General features: G+C 33.7%; 1 protein-coding gene across 11 annotated transcripts in view; it reads left to right on the forward strand.

Moving 5' to 3' along the window:
• Positions 1-26,652, forward strand: part of RPGRIP1L (RPGRIP1 like) — an 82,357-nt gene that overhangs the window by 40,655 nt on the left and 15,050 nt on the right. For 8 of the 11 annotated variants that reach the window (XM_075510596.1, XM_075510601.1, XM_075510598.1 and 5 more), the window contains 8 exons: positions 92-243; positions 2,568-2,934; positions 6,457-6,671; positions 7,859-7,942; positions 9,608-9,679; positions 11,297-11,474; positions 12,595-12,689; positions 22,314-22,497. In XM_075510596.1, the coding sequence (XP_075366711.1) occupies positions 92-243; positions 2,568-2,934; positions 6,457-6,671; positions 7,859-7,942; positions 9,608-9,679; positions 11,297-11,474; positions 12,595-12,689; positions 22,314-22,497 (1,347 nt within the window). Of the gene's footprint in view, positions 1-91; positions 244-1,799; positions 1,931-2,567; positions 2,935-6,456; positions 6,672-7,858; positions 7,943-9,607; positions 9,680-11,296; positions 11,475-12,594; positions 12,690-22,313; positions 22,498-26,652 lie in introns of those variants that run through there. The other 3 variants (XM_075510600.1, XM_075510604.1, XM_075510603.1) reach the window with 3 other exon arrangements.

Here is a 26,652-nt window from a genome sequence, read left to right on the forward strand (position 1 = left end):
TCTTTAATTTGTGGCATTTCCTAGCTTTTGACTTAAGTACTTTAATGTTGAAAAGAAAATTAATGCAACCCTGTATGTATTTATTCCTTAGGAATCAAAGAAAACATTCAAAATTATGGTACTGTAGAATACTGGATCAAATTACGAGTTCCTATGGATCAAGCTATTAGTCTCTACAAAGAGAGGTCAAAGGCTCTGGGGTATATAACATCCAATTTTAGGGAATGCAAACAACCGTCCCAGGTATGTTTGGGTTTGTACTTCATAGTTTTGATAGAATAAACTGTTCAAAATTACTTTTTAAGTTCAAATAGTTTACTTCAAGTCTTGATATGTTCAAGGTTAACGACGTTAAAGGTTCTTGAACTGGAAAATATCTTTAGCAGTTGAATGACATGTTTTTCAATGAAGAGATAAAGAACCAGTTGAATTATAGCTTTCCTGAAGAGATTAAGTCTTAAAGTTCAGTGATTTATTTTTACTGAAATTGTCACTAGAATATTTGAAATTATTATATTTAATTTTCTTAACCTGTAAGTGCCAGATTTTGTTAACATTTTGTTCTAGTACCATATTCAGGAATGTTAAACCAACTGGGTGTCAGATCAGTATAACAGGTGAAGTGGTTATTCAGAAAGGTCTCAAAGTTCTTAATGTTTGAGTATTATGAGACTGAGATTATTTCATGTTTTTTTGTTTGGTTAGCTGGGTTTTTTTAGCTGGATAATGAAAGAGAATTTTGATAATATATTGCACTTATAATCACGTTTAAATAAGGGTCACAGAAAAAGAAGGGACTTCCAAACATCTTTAACAATTGTCTAAGAAATAAAAACAATCAGGTTGAAATGTATAAATTAAAACACCTTAGAGTTTCTAATGGGCATTTTTTTTTATCAATAGCTGTTTAAAGTTACTCCAGATTTCCAGTAATTTAATGTTTTACATTATTCCATAATGTAAATTTATATTATACTAGAATCTCAGTGGATTCCATGATGTAATCTGAGAAGTATGTTTACTGTATGAATTCTAGTAAAGGTCAGTGTAGGCATTTTCAGAATAACTTAATGTTTGATAACATTGTAACATTTGCTTTAAATCTGATTTTTTTTTTTTTTCTAAAGAATCAAGGGTATTTTTAACTAACTCACGACCTGACCATTGTTAAATGCCAAAATCTGTTATTTAGCCTTCTCTGTTTTTCATTATGTTATTTCTAGCTGTGTTAACAATCCAAACACAGTTGAAAGGTAAGGCATGTGGAACAGAGCGTTTTGTTGTAATTATTGTAAAATTGCAAATTCAAACATGGCAACTGAAATATACTGATTATACGGGAGAAAATAAAATAGGAAAAATGGCAGAAATTAAGAACAGCTTCTATAAAGCTGTTTGAAACACTGCAGTTTTCAGAAATGTTTCATGGCAGAAACTAGAAGTCATATAGCTATAGCAGATGTTACATTATGTTAAGGGTTCTGTCAATCTGCAGCTGCAAAAGTAGCTTCAGTTGTGCATTCAAAAATTTAAGCTTTCACTAGTTAAACATACATATAAGATTTTCTGTCCTATATAGCAGCAAAAATCATGGAAACATGAACTGTACATAAACTGCTATAAATTTTTTTTTCCAGTTCTGTATGTAGCCAGCAATAGTAGTCTTAAGGTTGCATATTAAGGACTTAAACTGTCACATTTGGTTTTCTCATTAACTATTTCAGTGTGGATTATTTAATCAAAATATTTAACATTTTATCACACAAAATCAAATTGATACATGTTTCCTCATATACCAGAAGACAGAACTCTGGCTTCCACAACTAAGATAATTACATACAATTAATGAAAATATCTGTGACATCTTACAGTAAAAAAGGAGATCAATATAGATGGGGATTACTCATTTAAGATAGTAATGTTATTTGTTTTCTTACTATTCTTTAATTTGTATTAAAATGAATTTCCTAGTTTGCCAACTATGGGTTCCACAGTATGTACAAGCCATGCTGATAGGTAATTAAAAAATTTGTGATATCATTGAATTTTTTCATTTATTTCAAACATTTATTATTATTCTTCACATGCTGATTTCTAGTTTTTGTAAATTGTTTATTTAGGTAAAGGTTTTGGAGGAATCTGCAGTGCAATTTTAATTATTGAAAAGTACATGTATAAAAGGGACTACAGTTATAAAAATTTGTTGACACAGAATAGCTGTCAAGATCAGAATCCTTAACTTTAAAGTGGCACTAGATATGAATCATTCTTAAAACTGTGATCTTCACCGCTTTGTAGATAATCAAATGACAAGCAGATCATAAAACTTTAGAAGAATAAAGCAAACAATCACAGACCTGAAAGGATTAACCTCTTATTTCCTTATACCAACAACCCAAGAGAGATGTCATTGTATTTATAGAACAAGTAATATTTTGACATATAAAATTAAACAGTAGTTGGAGTGTCATTGAAATAATCAGTTATTTGTTCTATTTATCTAGTTCTTAGACTTTGCCAACATAAGAATTCTAATGTTTTTAATTTAACTTCTTTTTCATTTAAAGCAGCAGATACTCGGAACTGCCCAAGTCAGCACTTCAACAGATGGCAATTTAAATGAACTCCACATTACAATAAAATGTTGTAACAATCTACAATCCCGAAAAAAACATCTTCAGCCAAATCCTTATGTTGTCTACAAGTTCTTTGATTTTGCAGACCATGATACTCCCCTGATTCCTAGCAGCAACAACCCACAAATAGATGACCATATGTGTTTCCAAGTGCCAATGAATGCAGATTTAGACCGATACCTAAAATCAGAATCCTTAAACTTTTATGTATTTGATGATGATGAAACGGAAGAAGGTGCTTATGTAGGGAAAGCCAATGTGCCTCTTATTTCTTTAGCACATGACAGATCTATCTCAGGTAAGAATCAGACCTCTTTAAACTTAACAAAATCTTCACTTCATGTTTCATATCTCTTTAAATCTCTTTAAGATCCCTCTTCAGAGGGATCTGGACAGGCTGGATTGATGGGCCAAGGCCAATTGTATGAGATGCAACAAGGCTAAGGGCCGGGTCCTGCACTTGGGTCACAAAAATCCCATGCAACACTACAGGCTTGGGGAAGAGTGGCTGGAAAGCTGCCCAGCGGAAAAGGACCTGAAGGTGTTGGTTGACAGCTGGCTGAATATAAGTCGGCAGCATGCCCAGGTGGCCAAGAAGGCCAACAGCATCCTGGCTTGTATCGGTACTACTATGGCCAGCAGGACTAGGGGAGTGATTGTGCCCCTGTACTTGGCACTGGTGAGGCCACACCTCAAATACTGTGTTCAGTTTTGGGCCCCTCACTACAAGAGGGACATTGAGGTGCTGGAGCATGTCCAGAGAAGGGCAGCAAAGCTGGTGAAGGGTCTAGAGCACAAGTCTTATGAGGAGCAGCTGAAGGAACTGGGGTTGTTTATACTGGAGAAAAGGAGGCTGAGGGGAGACCTTATTGCTCTCTACAACTACCTGAAAGGAGGTTGTAGCGAGGTGGGGGTCAGTCTCTTCTCCCAAGTAAGAAGCCATAAGATAAGAGGAAATGGCCTCAAGTTGCACCAGGGGAGGTTTAGATTGGATATTAGGAAAAATTTCTTCACTGAAAGGGTTGTCAAGCATTGGAACAGGCTGCCTAGTGAAGTGGTGGAGTCCCCATCCCTGGAGGTATTTAAAAGACGTGTAGACGTGGTGGTTAGCGACATGGTTTAGTGGTGGACCTGGCAGGGCTAGGTTAATCGTTGGACTTGATGATCTCAAAGGTCTTTACCAACCTAAATGATTCTGTGATTCTAAAACCACGTATCATTCATCTACTGTTCTTGCCTGACAGAATTTTAAACTCCAATGAAATCCTGGGAAGAAATTTTGCATCTCAGTGTATCTTAAGTCATGGCTACTGAAAAGGCTGTGTCAGAGCTTTGAAACCGATGGATGATTTTTTTTTTTAAATATAAACATTAAACTTCAAACAGCAGACAAAGAAAAGAGCAATGGAGAGGAAAAGTTTTGAATATGTCTTTTGTTTACTAAGACAGTACTAACAAAATGTTCCAGCATTGTTGCATTTTAACTCAAATTTTCAAGTGATGTTTATTTTTGTGATTATTCATCAACTGCAATGAATCTGAACAGGATGCCTGTACCTTACAGGGTGGATTGCAATAATAGGATTTTTTTTCCACTCATAACATTTTCTGACATATAAGAGAAAGAAGTAAATATTTTCTTTAAAATCCACAAATTAAAAAAAAAAAAAAATCAAAGGAACCTGGTGTCTAAATATTCATTTATCATGGTCCTAACAAGGATGAAAAGTCTTTTAAATCCTTTTTTGTTCTCTGTAGTGGCCCAGGTACGGAATAGTTATGATTTGATAAATAATTATAATTGGAATGATGTGTCACTCTAGCACTGACTAAATTTAATTGCTAATCAATTATTGATGTTTTCTTTTTTGTTAGCATTTTAATAATCTGTTTGCATCTGTCTCTTACCACTTTTTTTTTTTGCCTTGAGAGGCCTACCAAATTTACCAGTTGATATTTCTCACACTACTATATGATAAGTATCTTTCATTATTAGGTAGAAAGATCCTGTTAGTCTTAACATCAGGTGGGAAAGGGTGGCTCAAACCTGACTTTCAAAATGTACTGCTTTCATAGCTGACAAGGTATATATGAGCAAAAATAGTAGTTCTTGAAATAACTCTTGAAAAAAAACATCAAGTGTTTCTCTCTGGTTTGAAAGTAACCTGGAAATATTTGATACCTTCTTTTAGTGGTCCTTTTTTATGTTCTAATGATACAAAATGTTTCCTGGCATATACATTCTTTCTCGCACCTCCTTCTGGTGTTGCTGCTACTTTTTTTCAGGACTGATATGCTAATTTAAACCATGGTTTCTTTCTCTGCATGGCTTCATTTTTTTTTCTCATTAGTTTCCTTTTCTAGCTTTGGCTAACGTAGACTTAAAATAAATTAGAAAATTGACATGAGAAATCAGCCTCTTTGGGGAAAAAAACAGATCAAGAGCTACGCTTGGAATCTTAGAATCATTGTTGACTGGAACTCCTGATATGACCTAGTCCAACCTCCTGACCCAGTTAGGGCAAGTTGCTCAGGACTTTCCCAAGTTAAATTTTGAATATCTCAAAGGACAGAGATCTAGTACCTGTCTGGTCAACCTGTTCCAATGTTTGATCACCCTCATAATAAAAACTTTTTCCTTACAGAGCTGGGATTTCCCATGTTCCAACTTGTGTCTGTGGGCTGTCCTCCTCCTGCCATGCACCTCTGGTTCTGTCTTTTCCACACCCTTCTATTAGGTGGCAATAAGATCCCCTCTGAGCCTCCTCTTCTGAAGGTTGAACAAATCACTTCTTTCAGCCTCTTTCATGTCATGTGCTCCAATGCCCTGAAGCTCTTTGTAGCCCTCCACTGGACCTGTTCCAGAATATCAATGTCTGTCTTATGCTGGATAGGCCAAAACTGGACACAGTATTCTATATGCCACCTCATAGGTGTTGAATAGAGAAGGTATGAGACTTCCCTGGACCTGCTTGACTGCATTCTTGCTAATACAGGCCAGGGTGCAGTTCGCATTCTTTGCTGCAAGGACACAGCTTGACTGGCTTATATTATTTTTGTCAAACAGGACCAGCTCTTTTTCTGCAAGCCTGCTTGTGGGCAGTCAGCCCCCAGCCCGTACTGCTACTTGGGGCTATTCTTGGGCCGATGCAGGACTTAGCATTTGCTTTTGTTGAACTTCATGAGGTTTCCGTCAGCCCATTTTTCTACTGTGTGAATAGCAGCCCTGCCTTCAGTGCATTAACTGCTCCCTACAAGTTGATATTAGTTACAAATTTACTATGGTGTTTATATTATAAAAGCTGCTTAATGATTATGTCATTATCAACTATAAGACATTCATGAAAATTTAAAAATATGATCCTATAATTATCCCATATAAATGGATAATAGGAGAGAATTTGCAAGTGAATTTAGGGTGTTTCTTCTTCAATAAAGATTTAGCAACTCACAGATTTTTAAAACTCTTGTATTTTTTTTAACAAAAGTTAGCATTAGTAAAACATGGAAATTTTTTAGTTAGATCTTTTGAAAGATATCAGTAAGAATTAGTTATCTGGTATTGGATTATCTGGGAAACCTACAGGACATCTTGAATTGAACACAGTAATCCAGTCCCTTCTAAATCTTGTATTTTTGAACATCCACTGCGTTATATTGGATATATTTGGATCTACAAAACACAGTATTTTGACACTATTTAGCTTCTAAAATGAAGACTAAGTTACTTAATTCCTGAATCCCATTCAGTTTTGCATTGTGGTTTTTTGTATATGTCTAGAATAAGATAATTTAAACAAGATTTGCATTTTGCTTTCAGGTACTTTTGAACTAACAGATTCTGAAAGACGTGCTACTGGTACCATCACAGTTGAATTAAAATGGAAGTTTGTCTACCTGCCACCAAGTGGATCAACAGTGGCTGCAGACTTAGTGAATTACATTCAAAATGAGAAGTCAGTGGCAACTAAATTACTAGCAGAGGAAAAAACGCAGACTCCAGCCCTGTCTCCTTCTTTTACTTCATCAGGGGCAGTAAGTAATTTAAGAAACTCACAGAAGTTAAGAGATGCAAAAGACCTATTACAGCAGGTCATTTAGTTCTTCCCTGATGACTGTAAAATAGTGCGTAGTACAAATACTTCATATAACCACCATCTTGGACTTCCTTTGGGAAGTGAAATCTTTCTTGTGTCCAAAAGTTTTTAAAGTCTTTTATAATGGTAGATAACTGGTTAGCAAAAGGGCAGGGAGAAAAGGCATGAGAAATAACGAACATTAAATGTCTTCCCTATAAATTCAGTGCTTATTAATTCTTTTTCCAATGTAGATGACCTACATAAAATGTAGTCACATACTTGTGCAACTTCAGGACTACGATTGAAATTTGTGAGAGTCATGAAATCAGCTATCATTTCTGTGGTCTCTTAGACAGAACACAGTCATTTGGGATAGCTTTGAGCCAAAAGAATTCTCAAGCAGCCAGACCCAAGCCATATGTACAGATACGCAGGTGTACCTGCACCACACTTTTTGTTGTTCTGATGCCTGGAGCATGGTGCTAAGGTACCCAATAGCTTCTTAAAAATCACTCATAAATTAAAGGTAGTGTAAGGATTTTTTTGTGTGTATAAAAATCAGTGGAAATGAAGGATCATTTTACCTTCATCAAGAAAGTAAAGCACAAAGAGTAATAAACTACTTTTTCTTTATTATTTTTTGTCTTTTGTATTGTAACATCATGACAGAAATATTTCTGGATCATTTTGTTAATTTTGCAACTATTACCAGTCTGTCTTCTGTTTCTGTGTTAAAATTCTCCAAAGGGAGTGGCATGAGGAAAGCTGTCAAAGATATGATAAGCGACAGAACAAGAAAATAAATCAAGCACTCCGTAAACGATAGTAATAAATCATTCTGCCACATATATGATACTACTGACTTCAGTCCTAGAATTATGTCTCACCTGGAACTCACATTGCATTCCATAGATGTTCTGTAGAGTTTTATACCTGTTTGTGGCTGAATTCTGAAAGGTATCTCCATTTGGGGGGGGGTCTGCTAATTCAAACATCATTTACATCCTCTTGCCTGTTTAGAATTGAATTTAGTGCAGTTAGATTTGGCTTTGAGAAAAATTAGGGTCCCTCAAAATGTACTGTAAAATAAGATGGTTAGAATATGGCAATAAATGGTCTTCAACTGTATTTGTTTTATTACAGAAACCAACACCTAAACCAAGGCAGCGTGCAGCTCAAGCAGACAAGAAAGTATCTTTTCTGGATCTTAGTACAATACAGTTGGCAGTAAGTTTTAAGTATTTTGCTCGTGCATGTTGAAGCAAGAAGGGCTACTTATGTCTCAGTATGGACAATTTGTAGAACTAATAATCGAGAACACTCAATTATTTTAGCAGCACAAGACTGGCATGTCCCACACACAGTACTGCATGTAGGTGGGAGATACAATACAGGGATATTTGTGTGAGTCCCTCAGAATTGCTTGCTATCCTCCACAGTTTACGAGCTTCAGCTTTCATAGACTTAGGGCAGATTCTAAGAGGGCCAATCACTTGTCTCTGCACTGTGTTTCTCAGCTGTCTGGGTTATTGGTTAAAGTGTCTTTGTACAGTGTACCACTTGCACAGACATATAAATGGCTCTACAGAAACCAGCTTGATCCAAACAGATTCTGAGTGTTGTGCTAATGAGATACACAGTCTGACGCAGTTCAGAGTCACCTCTTAAACAAGGTTTATCAGCTGAGATTACACCACTGTGAAAACTATTACACCTCTGAACTTGGGGTGCACTATCATGTGTACATCCTTCCAGACTCTAGGAGAGTCTGCATGGAACTAACTCAAACATATCTGCTGTATGGTGTAAATTTTCATTTGATCTTAAATAATCTGCCTTCAGAGATCTAAGAATAGGCTGTATTTACTCTTTGAATTAAATCCAGTAAGTTAAGGTAGGTTCTTTAACAACTAATAATAAAAGGTTGTAAGTATTATTAGTAGTTAATAATACTATGTTGCATTAATTAATTAAAAACTAGCTGTGATCATTTTTTTTTTCATTTGTAAATGCCTTGATGGAATTTACTTTTTGAAGCGTTAACATCAGTTTTCAACTCACAGGTTCTTCTGCTATTGTTTAGTTTACCATTACTAGAACTTCGTTTTGAGCCATACAGTATAGACTAGAAATAAGAATTAAGTTGACCTCTTGTATTTATTAACTTAAAAAAAAAAAAAGTCAAATGTTGGTGAAATCATATCTTTTGAGAGCTTAGATATGGAAAACTGAAATGTTAGCAATATAGTTACATGCACAACGTATCTTCAGCTGTCCAAACAGTAACTTCTCAAAGTTTGACAATTTCTCACAAACTAGGATTTTCTAAGGGAGACAGCTGCTTGGTCTCCATTAGAAGTCTTCATTACTGGGTGGACAGCTCCCCTAGCTGTTTTAAAAAAAGCCTCACTGTCTGGTTAGAGACAAAAGTACTGTTAGAACTAAATAATGAAATAGCTGGGGCTTCTCTGATGTCTAAATCTTTTGGTGAAATGGCAAGAGAGTATCCATGCAAGAGAATTAGAAGTTCAACAGATTAAAACTGTACAGGAACAGTCTGTTTAATTTTCCTGTTCATTTTCTGAATAGCAGAGAATCTGGCTCTTGAATATTAATGTCACACATGCCAAAGCAAATAGTTGTTTTTGGAAAAGGAGACTCACTAAAAAGTGGGATGAATGGTTTGACTCGCCCAAACTATTTCTAAGAGTTGTCCAGCCTCATAGGTAAAAGCTATAGCAGAAGATAAAAGCAGTAATGCTAATGCAAGGAAGCAAAGAAGGACATAATTTCCTGTCCAAATGCTTCTCCACCAGTAAATTTATACCTACTTTTGTGTGTTACTTGTCTACTATATATTAAAGTCTTCCCCTTATTTTACCCATAACTTAGGGCTCTGTTGTTGAAAAGAACACGGAAGTTGCACAGAAGAGGAAGGCTTCAAGTGTTCCAAGTGTTTCAGAGGTATGAGATTACTCAGGTTTTGCGGTTTTATATAATAAATTGCATTTGAATTCCATGTGTATTTCTTTAGAGTCAGGCATCAAAAATCAAACTACAGTAAAGTAAGATCTCAAAAACTTCTCTGAAACATGACAAGAGTGATTCCTTGTGATGACAATCTTCTTTTTTGGCCATTAGAAAGGGAAGAATATCTCTTATTTCCTTATTTCCTTCTACATTTGGATGAAGTTTATTTTGTCTTCGCTCTAAAAATTACCATTATATAGCAGGGGGGGAAATGAAGAAGAAATGGAGTAACTTTGGAATATTGCTAAATATGTAGCATTCCAAGGAGAAGAAAAGTATTAAATATTGTAATTTGTAATGGTCCACTTGGTTGTGAAAGTGCATTGTGGCATATTGGCAAACTGTAGTTTCTAGTAGTGTAACATAACATTTAATCATTGGCTCGTATCTTCCTTTCACATTTCTACTTCTCATCAAAGCTCATCTGGGGCTTTGATTGAGAAGTTAAGTCTCCCTTCCACCACATCAGGTGGTATTGGTCAAGTAGAATAATCAAAAAGTATTCTCTCTCTGAAAGTTTTACCCACAAAATGCAACTCTGTCACTGAAGGAATTAAAGAGAATGGCCAAACATTGTTTAAAACACAGTGGTTATGACACATCTATGCCAAGGAGGAGCATAAGAGACATAAAGTCAGTTTTCTATGAGATGAAAACTTGAAGGATAACCTTTATTTATAGAATAAGGCTCTTAAGTGTTTGTTAACATTGCTTTGCTTTGTGTGGCTCCAAATGTGTTAGAATAGAAATAACTCTTCAGGTACAGTTTTGGAAAACCTGGATGTTTAGTGGACAGCTGAAACTTATCTCTCATGGATTCTGAGAGTGAGAGGTGAGGTATCAGTGTCTCTGTGGAAAATTCAGTCCTAGAGGAGAACTGTTGGATAATAAATAATGCATAGGTCTCCAGAAAAATTTCCATGGAAGGTGCCATATCTGTAATGTTATATCCATTGATGAGGTATTATTCTATGTAATTGTACTGAAAGAGAAAGAAGGGAATAAGATTATTTCAGAGTAAGTTATGCACTAAAGATATTTTACCTTAGATAACATGTTTGTATTTTGTAGCAAAGCTGGTTCTTTTTTATATGATTTTAGTTTGCTTTTGAAACGGAAAATATTGTATAATTTAAGTTATAAAATTGCCAGCTGAGTAAGGTGATGGTGGTTTTGTTTGCTTGGTTTGGGGTTTGGTTTTTGTGTTGTTGTTTTTTGGTTTTTTAAATGGAGTCTTGTAGAACTGAAAGAGCTGAAATACAAATGAATCTGGAAATATAACAGGCTGTATATATGTTGACAGGTACCAAATGATTATAATAGTTATGTTTTCACAAATATACATCGGTAGAGAATTGTCTTTCTGCTCTATCAATTATTTGTTACTGCAGTTGACAACTTCTCATTGTTTCCTGCACTGCATAAGCAATATAATTGTTTAAAGGCTATGTATAATGACTGTGAGCCATAACTCTTCAAGTTTTGAACTTTAGTAACTTTTACTATTCAAGGAACATTATAAAGACTGTAAGATTATCTATTTTTATATAGCATGTGGTACATGAGGTTAAACAAGAAAGGCTAGCAGATGATAAAGTGAAGGAGATGGCTGAAGAAATTCAACAGGAAAAAGAAGACCTCTCACATCTGTCAGAGGGGCAGTTGACCGACCAAAGCTCAGTTACCTCTGGAGATGAGACAGAAATAACTGAAGAACTGGAACCAGAAGGTAGAATTCATTTTTATGAATAAGTAACTGTATTTTCTTAATAAATCTATGTCTCTCTCCATTTTCTTAAGCATTTCTTACTAGCAGTGGGAGCTGCCTCATTATGAGAAGCTTCATGACAGAAATGATATTCTGGTGTACTTTATAGCTGAAGCCAGGTGGTGGATCTGGTGGTGTTACTTTCTTCTCAAATGGAAACTGTATTGTAATTGAATGCAAAAATCTGGTATCTGACCTAGATTCATAAAATATTAAAGGAAACCTGGCTTCTATTTTAAATGTCTTTATATTCTCCCTTAGAACTATGCTGTTCTAAAGACTATTTTAATGAGTAGGCTCCTTTTGTCTGCAGATAACAGCCAATGTTGATATCGGAAATCCTTTCAGACAGCGAGAGGGGTAGTATGTCTTATCACATCTGTGACATGAAGTTGTTAGAGGCAGATTTATTTAAAGATTATAAAAGCCGGGTCATCCTGTTCCACTTCCGAGCTTGAACTGTTTATCATTGAAATAAACCAAGTCCACGATACCAAGTCTAAAGTAAAAACACGAGCAGGATGCTAAAATTTTATGTTCAGTTGTTTGCAGCTTCTGCATAGGAATTCATGAGAAAAATTGGAAAAACGTGATGGTGAATCCCTGTTGTGTTTAAGTAATTTGCTCCAGAGAAAAAAAGACCTGAATGCTTTAGAAAATAATCCACCTGCATACAGAACTACTTTAAAAAAAAAAAAAGTACATTCTTCTTTACATGTGCATGGTGTTAAACGTAGTCAGAGGAAATCCACAAATTCAGGCCATATTCTTATAAAGCTAACTGTTGTTCATATTTCAGTTCATCACAGGACTTATATCATTCCACTCATCAACTTTCATCTGGGAAACATTACTATTTTTTTAGCACATCAGAAAAAAAACACAGTTTAGATGACTTTAAAGGTCATTGATTTGCCAGTGTTAATCTTCTGCAAGGAAGAGAAGATTTACCTGGCACTTACACTTTATTTATTAGAAAAGCAAATATATTGCTATCAGGTTTCTTGGCAAGTCTCAGGTGGACTACAAATACAGGGGTTTTTAACTACATTGATTTTTTTCCTGCCCCCCCGCCCCCCAGATCGAGATGATAAACAAGAAAATGATGCCATTGAATCAGTAACTGACAGCGATGACTGTATTGTTTCAAGTCCAGTATCCAAGAATATTAAACAGGTGAGTCAGAGTATTTATGGCAAATACTTGGTAAGTCTAAGAAAAATATTTTAAGTTAATGTCCTCTAAAAGTAGCTTTGCTATATCTAAGGTCAGATTATAAGGCATTTTCAACAAACCTATGTTTTCCTGTTTCCAGTTCAAATAGACACCTTTTCACAGGAAAAAAGAGAAGTTAACTTGACTGTATTGTGCATGTGATTTATAGGTGGTTTTTTAATGGGGAAATTTGTTGTCATCTTTTCCATTATTGTCATATACACTTAAAAGTAGACATTTCTGAGTAGTTTCAATCTGAATTCAAATTTTAGTCCTGCACAAAATCTCCCTAATAAAAGATAACTATTGTAATGTGAATGTCTAAAGAACTTAGTCATCTTGTTCAGTCCTACCTGTTGCCTTTATGTGGGAAAATGTGCTTTTCTGCTTCTTCCAAGTGCTTTCTGAGGAAGGGGAGGATAATTTCACTTGTCAAGGCCTGTAGTAAACCTACAATGCTTAGCCACCCACTCTGTTTCATCCCAGTATGTTGACTTGATTGAATTTTGTTGAAATGGCAATTGCATAAGCTTGACGTTGTTAATAACATGCAAACCTTCCATATATTTTCTAGTTCATCCACATAGATTCCTTTGTGTTCCTGACTTCCCAACAGTTTTAGAACTGAACATCGGTTTTCAATAAAGTTTGTACATGTACAATATCCAATCACTTTAGTGTACTTCTTTTTCTATTACTATTTCTGGGCATGTATAGTAATGATATTCTCTTGACTTGTTCTTAAAACCAGCAATTAATGAGCATAAAATCATATATACAAAGTAACACAGCATAATACAAATTTGTAAAATTTACTTTCACCAGTATTTCAATAGTATAGCTCTCTAAAAAAATAAGAATATTTCATTCTTTTAGATCTAACATTGACTGAACAATCTTAAAAAATATAAAACTAGCACTTAAAATTGATTATAATATTTCTAAAAGTTAATACTTCTCTGGTCTGTCTTAGCCTCCTTTTAAAGGACCAGGGGTGTACTGTTATATCCTGTCAGTCTTAACTTTTTTTAATGTTCTGCAATGTGATAACCTAGAGGTAGTTTGATTTTTTTTTTTTTTTTTTTTAATCCTTTTTTCAAGGCTGCATGACATCTGACAAAGTAACTAGTAAAAGAAGCAATACTTCTTAAGAGAAATATTGCCTTTTTTCTTAAGTTGTAGAAGAGATTTAGAAATGCTATCACACATATACGCTGCAGAAAGACACAGAAGTACTTTTGAAGACAGAATTGCATTGTTTATATGTAAAACATTAAAAAATCGTTTCAGCTGTAATTTTGAGAACTGCTAAAATGACTGCTACTCATCACCATTAAGTCAAACTATAATCCGGTTGATCTATACGTTTCTAGTCATCCTGTATTTTATTTTATCAAAATTAATTAACACTTCTGAGAGGGTTTTGAGTGTAGATTCATTTCAGGTTCATTAATTTCTACCTCTCGCCATTGATCTGTTCCTCTGGTAACAAAGTGCGTGTTCAAGAATGGTAGATAAGACAACAAAAGCTATAAACTATTAAGGTAACGTGTCTTATACAAATTGGATTTTAAAAATAGGCATTGGTATATTTGAAATCTTGGGTTAATTATAGAATACCGCATGTGAAAATTGTGATTGAATTTGGACTTTTTTAAGATTAAAAATCACTGCCTTTTATCTTTTGAGATAAATATCCTGCTGGTAATCAAACACTGTAAATAAAACTTGTGATTTTTAGAGATCGTTATGCTAATTATCCTATAAATCTGAGTTTGTATGCCAAACTGTTTAAGCCATTTAAGATCATACTGTTTCTCTTTTGCATGTTGCAAATTAGACAGTTCATGGTTATTTCTTAGATATGTTGATCATAAAGAGTATCTAACAGATTTTCCAGTACTTAGCTGTACTACTTGCTTCTTTCTCTTTTCTTCTTGTCTATGATGTATAATTAATCATAGATTACTTCATTTTGTTTCATTTCATTTACAACATTTATGAGCTTCACTTTGTCGGTATGAAATGCTTGTCCCCTTCTTTCCTTTCCAAAGTGGCGTAATTAGTGTTAGCATCTTTTTTAACAGGCTACATAAAGTTTAGTGGCTGGATTAAATCAAGTCATTAACATAATGTGCTATACAATTTGCCCCTATCTCTTTTCGTTTCCAGTACATCAAAGTGCCACAGAGTACCAGTGTAATTGGGCCTTGCTAGCTTGTCAGGTTCAGTCAGGCTGATGGCTGCTGCTTTTACTAAAAAGCTTCCAGGCATGATAATTAATAGAGAAAAGAAGTCTGAGAAATGTAAAAGTTTGGACAGTTCTCTATGAATATTTCATACATTTGAATAATCAGAAGTTAACATTATCAATTTGATGTATAATACATTGATTAAAAGACTTGTTTCAGATCCTCAAAATAGACATCAAAACTGGGAATTTGCATTTTCTTTGGCATGGTCTTTATATTAAAGGAAAAAGAAAAAAATCTTTTTTCTTCCATCCCCTCTTCCCTTTCACCCCCATGTCTACACTTTATCCTTACTGGACATAATATAGCATTCATTTATCACAATAAAATTTACTGCTGTCAGCTTCCAAGTTTTCTTAAAATGTGCCCATAAGGCAAATAATGGCAAAAACAATTTATTCGGTGGTGGTCCCATTTTTTTCTGTAGGTGTGTTTACATCTCTCTTTTTTGTTGCAGATACTGTGAGTGCGTTATCGTGCGCTAATAGCAGTTTATTGAAAACTGTCATTATCAGTTCCTGTAAATTAAGATCTCAGGGTCTAATTAATTTTGACATGAAAATCTCTCTTTAAACACCATTAAAAAGCAGTACCAATTGCTTGCGGTTCTGCTGGTCAGTGAAACATGTTTGTGCAAAGGTGGGAAGATGTAAAGCATAAAGCTAATGTATAGCAAAGCACTAAATACTTTTCCTTATGCCTTTTTTGTACAATTACTTGAATAGTACATTTCCTCCTATGAGATATCTGCATTCACTGAAAAAACGAAAGAGATTTATGCATTGTATTGCAATCTTAAATTTTTGCTGTCTTGATCTCTCTTTATATTTATTTTCTGCAGGGCTTGAGTACCTTTGGTGTACTTCAGGGAGATTTCTGAGTGCTCAATGCTTTTCTTAAACTGGCTTGTTCTGTGAATATCTAATCTGAATTTAGAGAACTAAAATTTCAGGTTTTTAGTATTACCCTGTGTTGCTGAGTTTGTTTGATTCTACTGTGCCACAAATCCTTTGTGTTCTTTTAGTCTTGTCTAGATCTAACCTTAGTTGCTTTGTGCTTTTCTTCTGTAAGGAACTGGGGAAGTAAGTGCTGCATCAGCATATTTAATAAAACAAGAAATAAAATTCATTAAACAGAAGTATCTTATCAGAGTAAGATAAAAGTAACATATTAAAGTGCTATAGTCAGTATTTTCAAAGATACTGATGGGTCTAAGATTAAAAAGGAGCATTTGACGTTCTCCATCTTTAAGGTGATTGTTTGCTATTATGGTCACTATTAGACAGGAGCTAAAGTAAAAGAGAGAAAGTTTGAAGAATCCCGGAAAGATGAAAGTTGTCTTTTGCCACTGATAAAGTTTGAGATGACAGTAGTTTGAATAGGCAGTACACTGAAATGATGGATTTACAACTTCTAGTGCTTCTCACATATACTTTGAAGTAATAATTAGAAGGATGTAGCAGAAGTCATTCTTCTTGATGGAAGAAGTGAAAGAAGGGGGAGAAATAATACCAAAAAAAACTCAAACACCAGTTTTAAAATTATTCAAAACAACAGAATCTTAAGTCATTAGGTAACCCATTACTTTTTAGGTAACAAATAAAACTAATTATTCAGAATATTAAATTAAGTAGAAAGTCAGATTTAAGGCTGAGTGTATAAGGCCACAGGAAAAGCATCCACAGGAGCCATTTTTTAACCTAGCTGGTAAGATTTTTTTTGTGGTTATGAATATGAATGCTCTTCAGTTGCTTACTTGAGAGACTATATTTATTAGAGCTCATTGACATGGAAGTAAGTTATGGTGAGTTTACAAGTAGAAAGGAGTATTTTTCTAACTGGAGGTCTAAAAACCAAAGGATGGGATTTGAAACTAAATTTGAGTTTTGATTAGCTGCAATATATATCACCATGCATAATTTTTTTCACACTGTGGGTAATATGAGAGAGAATCAAATTCCTTTCATTTTTGCATGTCTATATTGTCCCCATACAATACTATAATGGCGGGGGTGGAGGGGCGACACAGTATCAAATGTTAAGTATTAAAGCTCTAAATGAAAAGAACAGCTGTATTAATGTGCAATTTGATATTTTTTTTTCACTACAGATGCACTCTTAACAAATGACAGTGCTATACTGATACTTCTGCTTTCTTCCCATACTAAAGGTTTTTTTCTAAATGGATTAACTTTCAAATACAGATTTTTTTAAAATGTAATTTATTTTTTAAATCAAACCAGAAGTCTATGATCTACATATAGAAAAATACATGTGTAGATACATATATAAAAGCAGAAATCCTATTATATCTGTCTTTGTTTAGTTTTCTGCATAGTACTGCTACTTATTTAATCTTATTTTGGTAACTTAAATGTTGATGTGTATTAGCATACCGAAAATGTACAGAGTAAGACCTCTTTTTATCGAGGAAATTTCTGTCTTTCATACTTAAGGATCCTGCTTCCTTTTGAAATTAAAGGTAATTGTAAGTTTATAGAGCTTTTGAATTACTTAATTGTGTGACTACCTGGTACTGATGTAGCTAACTGGCTTTGAGATTTGATAAAGTTGGTATTTGGTTTTTATTTTATCTGGTGGTATAATCAATGGTGACTGTTTAAACACTGAAAAAAATGAAGTCTCCTCTTTGAGGTAGTCTGCAGTAGAGATCAGTGTAGCTTAGTTCAGGACTGTAACAATATTGCTTATGCAGTTTTCCCCACTTCTTGGGGAGAAAATAAAACTCAGAGTTAAGGAAGTTTGTGTCTCACCAGTCAAACACCTCCAGATATATCTACTTTTTTATATTTATTCATCCCTAGAAACAGTTTATGTTTAAAAGCTGTTAGTTGTGGCAGTGCCACAGGCAAGTTGCAAAACCGAATCTTTAAAAACAATTCAATTTCACGAGAAACATTGAACACTTTTATGTTTATTCTTCAGAAAGGGTGGGGGATGCCAGCCATTTGAAGGGAAGAAAGTATATTATCAAGTGATCAAAAGTTGTATGATGAGGAAAGAGCAAATGTGACTTTAAGTGCAGATGTATAGTTGTCATGGTCATGGTGGGAAAGCTTCATATCCCTCAAGAACTTAGTATTTTCTAAAATGTTTTGTGTTTTATATTGAATTAGAAATTGTCTTTTCTGAAAAAAATCAATGCGTTGATGGGTATGTTACAGATTTGCATGGAAGAGGCAGTATCTAATAAAATTGTCTCAAGCTGTAGCAAGTAATTCATGCCTCTGAAGATATTAAAGATGAATTCATGCTCTGAAAATGATGAATTTGGACTCTGCACTAGATAAAATGGCAGCAACCAGAGACGTACTCATTGTCACAAATAGTTTTTTTTTTGTGTGTGTGTAGTGTGTTCTTAATTCTTGACAGAGCTGAAGGGATTGCATCAAACCTTATTATGGTGCTAACCTTGTGCCATCGTATTCTCCTCCTAGCACATGGCAAAAACAGTGATGCTGGGGGAAGATTCTATGTGCCTTTCCCTCCTTCACAGTAAATCCGACTCCAAAAGAGCTATTGAACAAGGAGAGATCTCTTTGCCCCGGGTCTTATGGAGAGTCTAAAGTGCATGCACTGTTGTAAGTCCCATCCATTTGGAGAAGGAACAGGGGGCATTTCCATATCCCTCTTTCTATTCTCACATCTACACCATTGTGGGGAAAATCTAAAAATAGAAAATATTTTTCCTAACATGAAAAGTCACTGCATACACTTAAGGACTAGAATAATTTTTTGTAATCTGTGTTTTTATGTGTATATGTAAGATGTTGACCTGCTAATCATAATGACTTAATGAGTAATGTTTGTGTCTCTGAACAGTTAAATTAGATTTATGTTCCTGTGGTAGCATTCCTTTGCAGCTCTGTTCTGACATTGTTAATAGGATGATGACAGGAATTTAGCACTTGGTAGAGGAAGAGGATGATTTCTCATGCAATAAATATATTTGTCAATCAAGTAATATTGACAGTGATTGAAGTATTGATAGCAAATGGATGATTACTTGTGATTATTGGACAACAGCTTATAGTTTATCTGATGTGCTCTCGCATGAAATAGAAGGGAACAAGTGAATAAGTGGACTGTGAAACAAATACATAAAATATTAAGGAGTAAAGCATAAATATTTTTGAGCATTGGTAAAGATAGGATTCAAGTTGATCTTGCAGTTAAGAAGTTTCCTTTATTTTGAGTTTTTCAAGGGCAATATATTAGTTAAAACTGTGGATGTAAAAAAAGTAGGAACATTGTTTACATTGTTCCTATAAGCAAGGCATTTTCAATGCTGCTGTTCTATGCAGAAAGCACAAAGCCTTTTTTTGTAAAACACTTAATTCTGTGGGATACTATTGTGGACCATTTGAGTCAATTGGAATGTTATTATTCACATCAAAGTCTTAGCATTTTATCGTGACAACAAAGGAAAATGAAATATGGAATATACAGCTTCTTGAAGATGGCAGTCAAGACTTTTTATGGAATTAAAAAAAGATTTTTTTAATCTCAGAAATCAGAAAGATCAGAAAAATTATGTTGAAACTTCAAATTCTGATGTAATGTCCGATACATTTAGTACTTAACCTAATCCTAAAGCTTTTTGAAGGAGTTCAGTGATTCTTCCAAATCTCTGGGTAGTGCTAATTACAAAGAGTCAATATTAAATGGTAAAGAAAGAATATTGACATAGACTAAGTATCTTGCCCGTGTTTTGTTTTCCTCACTTGAAATGAAAGCACTGAACCAGTTTCTCAGAGGTAGCCTTTGAAAGCATTTAGTATTCTTTATTTTAATACGTGTGTCCAGTCTCTCTGTTAGAGAAAATTTCATATTTTGTTTTAAATATTAAATTTAAAGACTAATTTTATTCCCATCAAAGTCGAATGATTTGTGGGAAGTAATTGGTCATGCAAACTGTCCATTTTTCACTTGAATAGTACCTAATAAATGAGACCAAGGCTTAAAAAAACCAACTTAGTAAAAGATTTAAATAACATACTTCACTCTGCATCATAGAAATATAAATGGTTGTTTAAAATTTAATTCCTGTCATATTTTGGATGCTACATATATTTTCAGCATGGCTACATAATAAGAACGTTTTTGTATTAATAGTGAAATGGGACTGCTTAAGAACAGCATAGCCAGCATGTCATATGTTTTTTATTTGTAAATATCTTTTTTAATCAGGTTGTGTTCTCCTTTGTATATGCTGTATTCATGTTTCATATTAATAAAACCAGGCCTTAAAATATTCTTGACTGTTAAGCTCTAAAGTAATTTATTATTTTTTCTTACAATTTTCTAGTAGTATGACTCAGTTATTTGCTTCCTTATAAGTTAGAAAGCAGAATACCTGGATTTGCCCTGCTATCCTTGAAAAACTAATATTCTTTGCCTACAGCATGCAATTACAAGTGTTAAATATGTCAAACAAATTTTAAGATATGTAAAAGGAATACTTTATAATACAGGATATTGTATTTGGACTTGATTCATAAACTACCGTCTGTGTACAAACCAGTCTGACATAGCTGCTAAATACTTTGGGGCAAACAAAACCACTCAGTATATCACTTTAAATACAGATGCTAATACATCTGTTCAGTGCAAGAAGAAAAGAGTTGTTTCTGAAGTGAAATTAGACAATAGAGCCAATTTCATTTTTAATGCATGTGAATGTAGAGTGCTTGAGGTTATTAGTTGAAACTGAGTAACCTTTCCAGGCTTTCATCTCTTTCTTTTCGAATTTGAATATGAAAAGCATATTCAAGTCAAAGACCATCACTTTAATGACATTTGGCAGTCATTTGATTTATTAGATTTTAGAAAAAAAAAATTCCTTTAAATATTTCATCATTCTATGCTAATCCCAGTAATATTGCCAGCTGAAGCCGTGTACCTGTATTAGTGGAGACAGAATGGTGTGGAATTTTCTCTGTTATCCTAGTAAAATTTCCATGAATCTACTGAATAATAAAACAACCTTATTGAAATATTCAGATTTGGGTTTTTAGTTAAAGTGTCTGAGGATACATAATAAAAGGAAATGTCTTTTGAAAGGAGGGGGTAAAATTACTTCATCAAATATTGAAAGGGCTTGACAGCAATGGAAATTGTTCTATATGATGGATAATTTTACAATAGGATACACCTGCTTTTCAGTTTGATTAATTCTATAATTTGCTTAGAAAAATATAAGCCATCTCCATAATAAATTAGAATATTGACTTGCAGTTCTAACACAGAATCTAGAAAGCTAATCATTTGAACATAGTTTATTACTGCAAGTGATTTAAGTTTACAATCAAAATTTGTCAAAATATTTCCATATAGGGAAAATATTTTTAATAAAGTTATGAACTTGAAAAGAAAGAAGTAAAAAAAAATTTTTGACACTTCTGAACTCCAGTGTGTTCTGTTTGCTCTTTGAAGAATCTCATCTTTGAATGCTCACTTATGTACTCCAATTTTGAAACCACAGTGGCTTTTCTTTCTTTGAATTACAGGGTTACCTAGGGAAATATTTGTGACTCTTTCTGTCAAGTCTGACATTCGCAGTTAAATACATAAAGCTGATTAAAATTTATCTGTACACAAATAATATAGACTTTGCCGAACAGTATGAAACAATTTCATATAAGCAGCAGAAAAACGTCATTTTAGTTAAAAATAATAAGAAAAGACTCTGGTGAGGAACAATTGGGATATTAGTTTTATTATCATATTGTTAAAATTAACTTTTAAATGTGTATTTGATTTAAATAGAAAAGTTCAGTATATGAAGTTGAATTCCGTATAAATACAGTGTTACTTTACATGCCTAACTAGTTTGTGACTTGATGGATTTTTATTGAACTATTTGTAGTATAGTCTGCAGTAGGCACTGAGTAACAATTGTCTTGCATTTGGAAAGCTTTGGTACCTAATATTGCTGAGACTATTTCAAGCAGTTACAGGATCAAGATACAAATTGCTTTGCTGTGTAGCTAAAAATAATGGCAACTGAAATTTGTGGTTCAGATATCATTTGTACATGAAGATAACTTTACCCTAATCTTCTCCAGCAGAGTATGACTATTGCAAAAATATTTTCAACACTGAATGTAAATCAGTATCTGTTGCAACAATATTAACTGTTAACTACAAACCCTAGGGCTTTAGAATCTCATTGTGTCTATGTCAAAATCAATCAATCAGTGTTAACCATACAAAATAGCCAATGATTTACATGTATGTTTGGTTGGTTTATGTCAACACTTCAAGAAACACAAACTCATTTGTGTTATGTTTGTGCTTTGTTTTTAAATAGGCAACTGAAAAAATCCGGATTGAAATTATATCGCTTGGTCTTACTGAGTCACGAATTGCATCAGATGAAACAATACAGCAGCTGTTTATAGAATGCAGATTATCCAATTTCCTTGCAGAGGAGACCCCACTGTCACTTCCAAAACCAACAAGTGGTCAGAGGATTCACTATAACTATAGCAATGGTAAGTGTGATGTATCCCTGAGCAGGCTTGTTTCTTCTCTTAAATTCTGTCTTATGAAAATGCCTGCCAATAAAGCCTACTTCCTCTATATATTGTAGTTGCATTTATCTGTGTACTGATTGTAGTTGTCTATTTCCCAAATATTTTGGGAAATATTAAAGGTGTTTTTTAAGAAATGAGGTAAGGATGCAATTATCAAGTATAAAATGAATTCTTGAAGTAGGTTTGTGTATGAAATCATAACATTGCAATATATTTAAATATGTTGCTAGCGCATACATTTTAAAATTAGGCTATACAAAACTAAAATTTATGTATTCTTTTAAAAAGAACATGATGAACTGATTTCTCTATTGGTACATGATGATACAGCAAAAGAAAAACATTCCATGTAACCATGTACAAGTAAAATACAGTTGAAAAGAGAAAATATGTAATTGGACTTAATCATCACTTGGGAATACTCAGTGTTCCTTTAACAAGAACTTTTTGAAATAGGAAATTATTCAGCCATGTTTAATACTAATACATTGATATTTACTTCATAGTACATAATCCTGCATGTTCTGTATGCTATTCTCGAATAAATGAACATTTGAAAATACTTTATGTCAATACACAATGTAATTTACACTAATAGCATACACAGAACTATTGTAATAATTGATAATTCTCTTGTTAATTATTTTCCCAGCTATTTCATAGTATTTCAATTATTCGTTAACTTTTCTGTTAAAGTCTATTTCATTTAAGAGTCAGTCCAAGTGCTTCATGTTGTCTTGGACTTCAAGTATGGCATTTGTAGCTGAGAGTATCCTGGAGCAAGTGAATCAGTTTGCTATTTGTGACACACCATTAATACAGACATTCAAATTAAGCATACTTCTAAACATAACTTTGTAAAATTGGCTTTGCAAAAGTGATGTCACAGTCAGATCTTTAAAACTGCTACCATCTAGAAACCTGATTTTAGAAGGAGACTTGCCAGAGAATTTACTCATTTATATCCTCTTAGTACTCATAAACTATTGGATTACCCCATAGTTGAAGACCGAAATCCCTCGTAGATGTCACATCAACTATTGCTATAGTGGGACTGCTCATTTGAGAGAGAATATGGAGGACAGGGCACAATGTGTTAACTCCTGTGACTGAGAAAGACAGTAATCTTTGTAAGGCTTTAGGAAAAAAACCAAAACCACAAAAACTAATAGCACTGCAAACTATTTCATTCACTGGGGCTTACTTCCATTCAAACAAATGGGATTTCTGGCATCATATACTAAATGAGACATCAGATAAGTGAGAACTCTTTCTATGAGATGAACAATATTCATCTTGCTGCTGTAAACACTTTTTCAAATGTTCTAGATAGGCAGACATAAGTGAAATAAATTTTTTAAAACCTCATTGAAATAATACCATAAGCCAATAAAAGCTATTTAATACTTTTAATTTCTCTTGCTTCTTGAATTCTCATTGCTTTGAATATAAGAAGCATTCAAAAGGTATAAAAATTCTTACACAATATTTTGATTCCTATGTATTTTGGGTATGGTCTAAGCATAATATTATTTTTTTAAGTATTGACTCTGCAAAGTTAAACTAGCAAAACACAGGAAAGTTATGATGAACACAGAATGAAATTTCAGACTCTTCAGACAATTATGAAACTTAAATATATTTCAAGCTGTGATATTTGAAAATAGTATCATGCTTTGTAAAGACTGTAATTCATAAGGCTTTCTAATCTGGTAGTGCTGTATCATATTATTTCTGCTAGTCAAAACCTGGCTTTATAACTTTGATTTTTCTATTTGCTGCTTAAGTATCGAATATAGAACTGTTTAAATTTTAAAATATCCTAATGAATCAATATCAAAAGGTGGTTTTGGTCTTAATTGCTTTCAGGACTGTGTTCTGCAGCGTAATATAATGTGGTTGTTATTTGCAGAGTTTTGCTCAGATAATTGGTCATCTAATAATTGCTACTCAAGATTAGCTTTGCATATAGGGGGAAAAAAACCCTAATGAGTCTGCTTTTTGATAATGTCAGTTGGAAAGCCAGTAAGATAATAGTAATGAAATCTGCATGTGTGTTTACTATAGCTTTACTGCATTTCTTATTCATGTCTAATTAGATTTACGTATGTTGAATATTTGAGGTTAATTGAATATTTTCTTTAATAAAAATGAGATTTGCATGGGTAGGAAGAAATTTACTTTGAGCTTAGAAGGAAACTAATGGTCTTCTAGATTTTTGCATGGAGAAAATCAGGGTAAGTCCATAAGTAATCTAAAAAAATCATTAATTCTTATAAATAAAACATTTCATATTATTTATAACTGCAACAGCTTGACTGTTTTTAAAAACATCTTAACTGATACAGAAGGCTCCATGAGATTCACTGCTTAAAAAACATTTGAAGTTTTTCCATACCTTTTGCACATCCTTCACTGTCATTGCTTAACACAGTAAGATACCAGATTAACAGAATCTTGTTGAAAAACAATATAGTAGCACTCCATTGATCTGGACATACAAGATCCTATGAATTTCCTTTTTCACAAGTGGTTAGAGCATGTAACTTGACATTAATTGTTTATTTTGACTATGACTTTTTGACTAGGAACGGTTAGAAGATCATTTTCTTTCTTCCGAAGTCTTGGAACAGAAACTTGAATGGGAGGTTTATACACTCTAGGGTTATACCGCATAAACTCTTGATTTCCCATGACATTAAGTGTTATATCTACTGATGGCCATACTGACTGAGGAGAGGAGCTGTTGTGTTCATTAGTGGTGGAAAGAGTTATTAGAATATCCAGGAATGCTTCCAAACACTACAGTCCCAGAAATTCAAAGAAAAGTGGAACTTGCCAAATTGTGCTCACACCATGACTCTGTCCTGTAATTTGGTAAAAAGGAAGGATTCTGATTTTTTGATGGGGTTTGCTTTGGTATGGTTTGGTTTTGATGTTAGGGTGTGTTACAGATCATAGTAAGCAATGAATTAATATTTTAACTTTTCAATTCAGTTTAAAATTGTGTGCCAGAAATTATTTATTTCCAGTCATGTCACAATATATGTTTTAAAGTGAACGTAATGGTAGTTTCACTGTCAGAAAAACATAGGGAAACATGTTGCTCCAAGCAAACAAAGCCCAGTCTCCCTCACATATAAATGCATATTTGACTCTTTAATTTCAGTAAAATAAACATTTTTCTTGTCAAGGCCACAATTACTTAAATTACAAAGCTAAGGTTAGTTCATAAATGTTGTTAACAAAAAACATTCATATTTTATTAAATATGAAGACTTAACTGTAAAAATGCTGAGATGGCAAGAAAGTTACTAGAAAGTAAGATTGATAGAAGGTCTGAAATGTGTACTTATCACTGTATACAATGGTTCTAGAGAACAGGCAGCAGAAGTAGAAGAAGTTTTACAAAATTTTGCAAAGAAAGATTTTATATGACATTTAATTGGAAAGCTTTCTCTCTTGAGTGAACAGGTGGTTATTTGAACAACTTGAAGTACAAGTGTAAGGTAGACCAAAGGAAGGGGAGGTGGCGGAAAGATGATGGGGTTTATTTTTTATTAAAAATAAACTTCTGAAGATCCCTATTCTAAAAGGTGGATTCCTCAGTATAACTCAAAAGAAAATGTTCAGGCCTTGCATCAGAAAATGTTGTTGCAAGTCTTTGTGTTTATTCCTTTTCTCCATTAAAGCTCAACGCGGTGAAGCATTTTTTCTTCATCATTGTGATGAAACTCTGCTTCATCACGTAGTCATTTAGTTTTGTTAGAAAGTGAACTATGAAAAAAATATGCTATAACAGAACCAGCTATGTTAATGTTTGGAATTGCAGTGATTTTTAGTGAGGTTCCAGGGTCATAGTAATCTTCAGGTTTTAGTGCTTCTTTAGGACAAACTTTAAAATTATAATTTTAGGTGCAAACTGTCACAAGTTAATTTTGAATGATTTTTACAATTAATTGGATAGAAATATGAGATGTTCCGTGCCTTGGAGCAATGTTCTAAGTTCAAGGCAGTACTAAGGGGTGATATGAAAGCATGTTATTCATCAGGATCTAAAAATATATTTTCACTATGGTTAATCATTTTCCCCAGGCTTGAATGGAGTTCTTG

Source organism: Mycteria americana, chromosome 8 (assembly GCF_035582795.1).
Source record: "Mycteria americana isolate JAX WOST 10 ecotype Jacksonville Zoo and Gardens chromosome 8, USCA_MyAme_1.0, whole genome shotgun sequence".
In the NCBI taxonomy this organism is placed as follows: Eukaryota; Metazoa; Chordata; class Aves; order Ciconiiformes; family Ciconiidae; genus Mycteria; species Mycteria americana.